The sequence below is a fragment of the Labrus mixtus genome, chromosome 15 (genome assembly GCF_963584025.1).
Source record: "Labrus mixtus chromosome 15, fLabMix1.1, whole genome shotgun sequence".
NCBI classification, from domain to species: domain Eukaryota; kingdom Metazoa; phylum Chordata; class Actinopteri; order Labriformes; family Labridae; genus Labrus; species Labrus mixtus.
Window position 1 is genome coordinate 19,707,086 of NC_083626.1, and position 8,975 is coordinate 19,716,060.

Genomic DNA, 8,975 nt, shown 5'->3' on the forward strand with positions numbered 1-8,975 from the left:
TATTTACAGCATGTCAATCAGAGACATCTAATCTTAGAAAAGGCTACAATTATGCCCTAGCCTCACCCATCGTCTTTTTGCATCTTCTCTGCCCCTCCCATTAAAAAAGACTAAATCAGTGAAAGTTTTTAAGTTGATGCTGCGTGCCAAATTTAAAAAAAAAAAAAGTCTGCATGTCAATGATGATACACATCAAGCTATAAGCAATGAGTAAATGCGCCACCAGAGGCGCCCTGTCACAAGAAATAAGCCCTAATTTTCTCTGCCAGCACAACTACCTTCAGAGCGAGCAAATGTCAGTGTGGCTGCAGTGATCACACAGCTGAAGAATGATGAGTGTGAACAGGCCTGTGCCCAAGTGGAGAGCATGCAGAGGTTTTCTTTTTTCTTCTTCTTATCTTTACAAATAAACAGTAAACGCTCACTGTAAAATCAATACGTTTTCATATTAATGAGATAGCCAGATTTTGCACTTATCTCACTTCTTATTGTTTTCCTGAAAAACTCCTCAGTCAATTATCTCTGATGGGATGTTGGATTTCTCCAGAGGCTGGTTGCCCTTCGCATGTTTTCACAGACGACACGTCTTAATAATACATGTTTGAACCGAGGTAATCGATCAGTCTGGAGTAAACAAGAATGCCTGAGTATCTTCACGCTGTAAATGGAAAGTGTTAGATAAGGGAATCTACAAGAGAAGTGACATTTTGGATACAAATTTAGGCTAAATTCTATGTTTTTTCCTCAGTGGCATTGTTTTAATTGTATGCCAAAACGTATAGACTTATAGTTTACACTTTTTCATTTAAGGTTGAGAATGGGTGAGTTATACTTAACAGAGTAACAAAATCCCTTTAATGAGTTGGAGCGATTTATTTTCTGTACATAATTAAACATAGCCAAAATATAAGCAGAAAACAATAAATAATGAGAGAAGTGACACTAGACGTTATTTGTCAGATCCCTGATGTGTCATTCTGTAAAATACAAAAATACAACTTCAATCTTGTGGCAGCTCGATGTTGAAGTGAAAGGAAAAAAATAATAATTTGAATTTTAGCCCACATTTTTATCCGTGAGTTATCCGACCTCAAACTCACTTTACAACATTTTCTTTAATCTCAAGGGCTGCAAAAGAAAATTGTAACGTGTAGAACTTTTCCAGCCAAGTCTTCACGAGCTCTCCGTGTCTCCTTTCTCGCTCCTGCGTCAAAGCTAATCAAAGCAGCACTTCCGAAAAGCCTCGTCTCTCCATCTCCATCCCTCACGCTGTCTGTCAGGGGCCTTCCAGCACGGCTACCTCCCGTTTTGTTCTGCAACATTTCCAGGAACGGTCGGGGGGGACCATTACAGTTAATCATTACGCACGCCAAACGACCCAAAGACGGGCAAATAAAACCAACTGTTTACCTCAAAGTGAGACATGAAGTCTGGTTCTGACTGTAAAAAAAAAATATCCTTACAGTGAGTGCATCCTCCCATAGCAAAGAAGTTTGAGTTCACACAGGTCCGAGCGGTCTTGGCACGGATGCAGCCCGGCCTCCGGGCAGCTGGTGCGCGTACATGGACAGGTCCTGGAGCAGAATAGAAATCCATTTTTGTGAAGGGAACCATGTCTCTTCATATAGCCATGCCATGGGCCTCGTTTGTGAAAGAATCGGGCCTGATGCAGGTTTGGGATGTGAGATGTGGGGAGCTGCAGCCGCTGCAGCCTCCATGCATCAACTGTTAAATGTAACATTTTAAAGGTGATTTTATTTCTGTTATTCATTCCTAAAATCCGTAGGATGGGACTCTCATTAGGGGCGAATAAGCAAGCATCAACACTTTTTTTCGCTGTCCATAAGCACACGGATCACTTAATAGATCATTAACCAGCGATATGCTGCTGACATGGACGCTTTTTTACATCTCGTCTCTCCATTACAGCACGTTATGACCGAGGGGGGAGAGCCGCCGGCAGGCCTGCCGCGATCTATTAGGCGCTGGACTCGGGCTATATTAGAGAGCATTACGACCTAATGGGGCTGCCGTCGGGTCGGCCTCACTTCGAAAAGGGTTTTAGAGCAGCACGACACGATACGGCACAGCACGGCATGACTCGCTCGGGGCGCTTTTGAAGTTGGAGCTGAGAAATTAGAAGCTCGCCGGCAGGTTGGGGGAATAAAAAGATGTCTTTTTTTGACTTTGACGCTACCTGCACCTTTTTGATTTTGTAGAAGAAAAAAAAATGCATTCTTGTGTCTCGGCATGCGGGTGACAGGAGTTCTTACTTTCTAAAAAGACTTAAGATTTTAAGGCTCTATATTAAATATCGTGGTTTAAAAAATGAGTTGCCAATTTATTATGATGCAATTTTGTAACAAAATTAGAATGTTAGCGCGTACAATATTACAAAGTTTAAACTAAGATTCAATCATAAAATTACTCATAGCCTAAACATTGACAGATTAAATAGTAAGGATCATAAATCATTCTGCATCAATTTTTGAGTGTGTGGTCAAAGTCTCCTCAATAATGCTTTAGGAAAATGTCAACAAAAAAGTATTTTGGTTTCAAATATTTCAGTATTTGTTGATTTATTTTTTTTTACCTTCAGAACTTTGTTTGATAATTTAGTTTAGACTTACGTCAGAGTATAGTTGAAAACTATCCCTTAAATACCCAGATTTTAACTTGAACTGCGTTAAAGGGAATCTAAACTACATCATAAATGAACATTTAGACTTAGTTGTGTTTTAAGATTTATGGCTGTTTGCATTCAGAGTTGATCACTGCTGCAAACTGATTAAGAAATTAACCCAAACAAACACTGCGGCGTTCATTATCGGCTCTCCTCTCTGGCAGCCTCCTCTTCCATCGTGCCTGATCAATAGGCTCTGTTCGCGGCTGAACTGAAGCGTGGATATGAGCTGGAAACGAAATGATAATCCAATCGATCCTTCCGATTGACTCATTTACAAGCAGTTTCTTTTAGCAGGGAGGCGAGACATTTACTCACACTAATTCTTTTTCTCTCTCTCTCTCTTGGCAGGCAATTAAAAATACAGATCAAATCAATGGAGCATTTTGGAGCATCTGATCCTTTTTTTTTTTCGAACTACCTGTTAGACAGTGTCAGAGAGGTGATTAAACACGTGACACTGAGTGTTTATGAGGATGAAATGATGCAGATTAATTGCTGTCAGTCATAATTGCAGGATGTGGCATTTAAAATGAGCAATTAGCGCGGAGATGGAAAAAAACAAGCGCATAAAAAAGGAAATCTATAGAAGCAGCAGCAGCGTCACAGGTGCACGTGACGTCCACGCAGGGGCAGCCTTGAGCCTGTTTTCTGCTCCATCCCCTGTTAGAGATACTGTTCACTATAAAACGATGTGTCCGAGCCAAGAAGAGCCTGGTGAAGGAATCTGGGAGCAATAACAGGTTTCTGAACAAATTTTACTTTTCCACAAAAACACTAAACCTATAATGTGTTACACAAATAGGCATGGTTGCTGAGGTCCAATCAAAATCAATTCAATTCAGTGCGGAAAGGTTACGGGAAAATACTTCATTGAGGATCACAGTTAAAGATAATATTCATATTAAGAACAGTAGATTATACCCTGACTTTCAGATTCCGGGAATGATTTTACTTAAAGCTCAACATCTGCATGAGAGACAAGTGTGTCTGTAAACTTAACAACAGCAGAATAACACAATTAGGTTGTGTGTCTTTGTTTGGGGGAAGCGATTAAACTTTACAACATTGATAAAAAAATGGTGACCTATCACCCTACACCTTCATCAGCTACAAAATACAGCAGAAACTTGCAGTGAGCTCATGCAAGTAATGCAATGAATATGAGGCTTTAGGGTAACTTAAAAGGTTAAAATTTGTTTTTTAAATGGGCCATTTTGAAACTCTGAAAAACAATAATTGGGGTCTTAAATAAATAAAGTCGGTTCAAGCACTTTCATGATAGCTGAAAGTGTAATTCTCTATTTGAAGTGTCAAGATCTTAACGCATTAATGGTCCAAGTGTTCTGGAAAGTTCTGAAACATGCAGCATGTCATGTTGTCCATATGACCCCTGTGACATAAACTGCCGAGTTAAGCATCGTTTGTGTATTTCTCCAGTTTTCTTATTGAATTATTGTGGAATACAAATTGTATTACATTAGCTTTGTAGAGCTGAATCCTATAAGTCACTCACATTGTTTCATTGAGAAACATTAGTGAAGACGCGGAGCAGCGCGTAACACCGCGGACTGTGTCCATAATAATGTGAAGGCATTTCTCTCCTCCACTTTCCTCCCACGTTCTGCTTTTAGGGAAGTCGGTCAGCTGACTGTCTGTAGCTGTCAAGACTGAACTGAGCGCCCTCCTCTCCTCTCCTCCTCCGCCTCTTCCTCTGTTCCAGCGCAGAGTCCCGCTCCCATTGGAGAGCTGAGCGATCAGGATCCAGCCCTTTCAGCGCGACGTCACGGTGCGCTATAAGGATAAAGCGCTGGCAGGCTCCGAGCGCAGTCTGCTGGATACCAGAGAGTGGGAGAGAGCGAGAGAGGCGAGCCTTTAAATCTCTGCGGTGCAGAGCTGGAAAAGCTGCTTCTAAGCGAAAATTCAGACGCCCTATTTACTCCGCTTATTCGCTCCTGTTATTTTTTCCTGGAGAAAAAAGGGACTTACTACTAAGAAGTTGCAACGAGGACTGGTTCCCGTCAGCGAACAGACGTGGTATTTCCTTAATTATTATTAATATTATTTATGTTGCTTTTTTTCTCAACGCGCTTCTACTGAAGGGACTGAGGTTTTACTTTTGCACTGAGACGCATTGCTTTCTACCTCCTGCCTGGTCTCGCTGCCAGATTATCCCAGCAGAAGTAGGCTATATGACGCAAACTGTGCGCAGAGCATTAGTCTGAAAGTTTTTCCTCCACTCTTTTTTTTCCTTTTTTTTTTTTTTTTTTTTTCCACCAATCGCACGGTGTTTCATGCTACAACAAGTCCGTGTGCAGCGGTGGAGGAGCCAAAAGAACTATTGCATGAAACAAGAAAGGAGAGAACAGACGCTGATTAACAAGTCAGTTTTTGCGACGCTCGCAGATCTGCAAAAGAGTCGCGACAACAACATGAGCGCAGAGCTGAGCATGGGCCCGGAGCTGCCCAGCAGCCCTCTGGCTCTGGAATATGTCAATGATTTTGACCTGATGAAGTTCGACGTAAAGAAGGAAGGCCTGGCAGGGCTGGAGCGCAACGCTGTACGCCAATGTAACCGTCTCCAACCCCAGGGCTCTGTGTCCTCCACACCCATCAGTACACCCTGCAGCTCGGTGCCCTCTTCGCCCAGCTTTAGCCCCACAGAACAGAAAAATCACCTGGAGGAGCTGTACTGGATGCCGAACAATGGGTACCACCAGCAGCTGGACCCCCAGACCCTGTCCCTGACCCCAGAGGATGCGGTCGAGGCCCTGATTGGAGCCACAGCTCACGGCCACCCTCCACCTCCACATGTCCAGCAGCAACTTCAGCAGCAAGGCGGCTTTGATGGCTACAGGGGCCCACACCACCACCACAGCCACCACGGCCACGGTCAACAGCACCATCACCCGTACGCAGGGGGCATCCCGCACCACTCCGAGGAGCTGTCTGGGCACCCGGGCGCTCACAACCACCCACACAGTCAGCACCATCATCACCACAGCCAGGACCCCGACAGCCCGTCCCCGGTGTCCCCCGAGTCGCTCCATCACCACCGCCATCATCACCACCACCATTCGCACGGCCACCTGAGCCAGTCCCACGGCTCCGGGGGCGGCCTGAACGTGGAGGACCGCTTCTCCGACGACCAGCTGGTGTCAATGTCAGTGCGGGAGCTCAACAGACACCTACGGGGCTTCACCAAGGACGAGGTCATCCGCCTCAAGCAGAAGAGGCGGACCCTGAAGAACCGGGGCTACGCACAGTCCTGCAGGTATAAGCGCGTGCAGCAGAAGCACGTGCTGGAGAACGAGAAGACGCAGCTGATCAACCAGGTGGAGCAGCTGAAGGCGGAGATCAGCCGGCTGGCGCGGGAGCGGGACGCCTACAAACTCAAGTGCGAAAAACTGACGGGTTCAGGGGCCAATAACGGGTTCCGCGAGGCCGGCTCGACCAGTGACACCCCTTCATCACCAGAGTTTTTCATGTGAGTCTTCATCGCCTTTTCTTGTGAACAAACTCTCCCCTCAAACCCCCAAACTTTTCTTTCTCCACAAATGACTGATGCGCAAAAACACACCTCCCATACTGTTTATTATACGAATAACAGTAACAACTATATTCATATTAGAAGAATAACCATCGACTAGTATTCTCATATATACTCATCTCTCCATCCACGTGTCAGCTGAGATACAAAGAGCAACGTAGAGAGTCTCATCAGCAGCATCTTTGTAGATTAGTTGCTTGTAGTGAAGAGACTTTTTTTCTTCAGAGAAGAGGATCGGCTGATGAACTTTTCCTTTTTTTTTTTGTTCTTTCTTTTTCCTTTGAGGCTTTGAAATGATCTGTAAGTATTGTGGGGATGTTGCGAGGCAGTTGTCTTGTAATTTTGTGTCTCCAAAAAAATACATGACATTGTTATAAACCAAGTGGGCCTCGCAGCCTGCAACACATTCAAACAAGTGGGCTCTGTAATCTGAGGAAAAAAAATCTCCAAAAAGCAAGACTCCACTTTATGCAAATTTAACTTCAGTCTGCTAACCCGTCACAGAGGGAGGGAAGGGTTGAGGACATTTTATGCAACATCTCATTGATTTATTGCCTGCTTGGTTATATTCGAATATATATATTGAAACAAAAAAAATCTGCATTAAATATTAATCCTGCATGCTGGACATGTACGGTAATTCTATTTTGTACTTTCATCTTTTTCGTGTATATTAAGAGCATGTTGTTGATCTGCGCTTCTCCATAGTTTCTTGGGGGGTTATCAGAGAAATGCAGTGGGGACAGAACAGCAGGACTGCCGGTGCAGTATCATATGGTGTGGTGTTTTTTTAGGGGCTTGTAAATATTATGCAACCGCAAAACTGCACAACAAGATTGAGGAGGCTGGTTTGAACTTCTTTCTTTCTTTGAGTTGTGTTTTTATTCCATTTATTTTTTATGATTGTTTTTTTAATCATTTTGGGGGTATTTGAACAAGAGAGAAAGCATTTTATTTTTCATTTAAATTCAGTTAAAAAAAAAACGTTGTGTGTTTTAAGTGCACTTTTTGGATAATGTTTTGAAGTTTTCATTTTGAAATTTGTGCAGACCTCCCTCCAGGAAGACATACTATGATACTATATTGTGATATTCTTCAACACACAGGCCTGAGTGCAGAGTTTCACAGTAATATTTGGACACGTGTTCTGCGAGGCTGAGGAGACGAACATGTGGCCACAATATTATTGGAGCCAGATTGCACAGAATACAATGCTTTTTTACGCATGAAGGCGAGGTTTCTGCATTCTGTATAACACACACAATGTGGCAAAAATGTTCTCTGTCTTTTTAATTCAACGTGGCTTTTGTGCCATTTCCTCAGAGAAGTGCTGTAACTTTTTAACAAACCACATTAAAACCCGACAAAAGCTCATGCAAATCGGCGGCCACCTGTAGCATATCACAACTGGGCCTATTATTGAAAAAAGTGTTTATATTTTTAAATGTAAAGAGAAACATCATTACTTTTCAGGGGTTTCTGTATAGTTCATTTTTAGATAACGCGAGCGTTTTAACAAAAAAGTGGAACTTTTAATGCTCTATGTTTTCCTGATTTTTTTCCTGCCGGTCAGTAAAAAAGGGGACTCAGGTGGTTCAAATTCTCAAAATGAAAACAATTGTTTATTTTATGTTATACGTTTGTTTATTTTTCATATGTTTTATTATTATTCGATGATTCTGGTTCTGCTGGCCAGATGCATAGTTAAAGTTTTTATTTTAATGATTTAAATTAACAAACTGTCAGATCATATCGAATAAGCATGGTGCTTGCATTTGAAACTATTGTTGAGAAGTCATGCATTTAACAATCTTCTTTTTTTTGTTACTGATTCAACTGTGTTGAAATCGAACTGAGACTGCAGCAGCGGGTTGTTGTTTTGTTTTCACCTGTTCCATGTATTTTGCGATGATGGGGATCAATTTTCAATCCTGTTTATATAAAAATGATAGTTAAACACTTAAATTTGAACTGTTCCATTCAGGCTGGTTTCTGTTTCGTCTTATTTTTGGTTGTTTTTGGAAGAAATTGTTTCCTATTTTGCTTATTAAAGTCATTGAAATGGCAGTACTTACATCTCAGAGTTTTATTTGAAAAGATGTGCGATATGATGACAGGATCAGACGCACGATGAGTCATATTATGAGCACATCAGCAGTATTGTGTATTATCCCACTCACACTGTGCCAAAGAAAAGCCACGACATTTAGAGTTACAGAGAATTTTGTGCAGAACTTAAGGACACTTATTTTACCTTTAAAAAACGTGTGCCCGAACTCCTGTGCCCTGCATCCCCCTTGTCCTTGGCCTTTACTTAATTTTCAGACTTGAGAATGATGTGGAAAGTTTGGATCGAAGCCCAGTGGCCCTGCTGTGATTAGATCACCGGCTCTGGCCGTTTATGTGGCGCTGCAGGGAGATTCCTATATGTGCTGCCTGCTGCTCTCTGCTGGCATGCTGACTCCTGCAGAAACCCCGCCGTCACGAGAGCGCGCGGTAAATGGAGATCTTTGACCTTGCAACACACCAGAGAAGAGACGAAACATCAGATTTACATTAACTGGTAAAGAATATAAATTTGGCTTTTGATCGTGCATGAGTTGATGATGAATTTAAGTCGTTCTCATACAATTTGAGTTTTAAAAAAGTCTTGCGTAAAACCAGACTCCAGGTTCACTATAATCCCCTGCGCCCCTGCAGAGCTTACATTTTTATGGTTATCATTCATTCAATTTCTAATCG

At 42.5% G+C, this 8,975-nt stretch overlaps 1 protein-coding gene across 1 annotated transcript; it reads left to right on the forward strand.

Annotated features, from left to right (window-relative positions):
• Positions 1-4,499: 4,499 nt before the first annotated feature.
• Positions 4,500-8,300, forward strand: mafba (MAF bZIP transcription factor Ba). The gene has a single exon (XM_061057248.1). The coding sequence runs from the start codon at positions 4,978-4,980 to the stop codon at positions 6,172-6,174; it is 1,197 nt and encodes a 398-aa protein (XP_060913231.1). The 5' UTR covers positions 4,500-4,977; the 3' UTR covers positions 6,175-8,300.
• The last annotated feature ends 675 nt before the right edge of the window (positions 8,301-8,975 follow it).

Excerpts from the sequence above, each read along its gene's own strand:
- mafba (XM_061057248.1), top strand. The coding sequence starts at position 4,978 with ATGCTACAACAAGTCCGTGTGCAGCGGTGGAGGAGCCAAAAGAACTAT.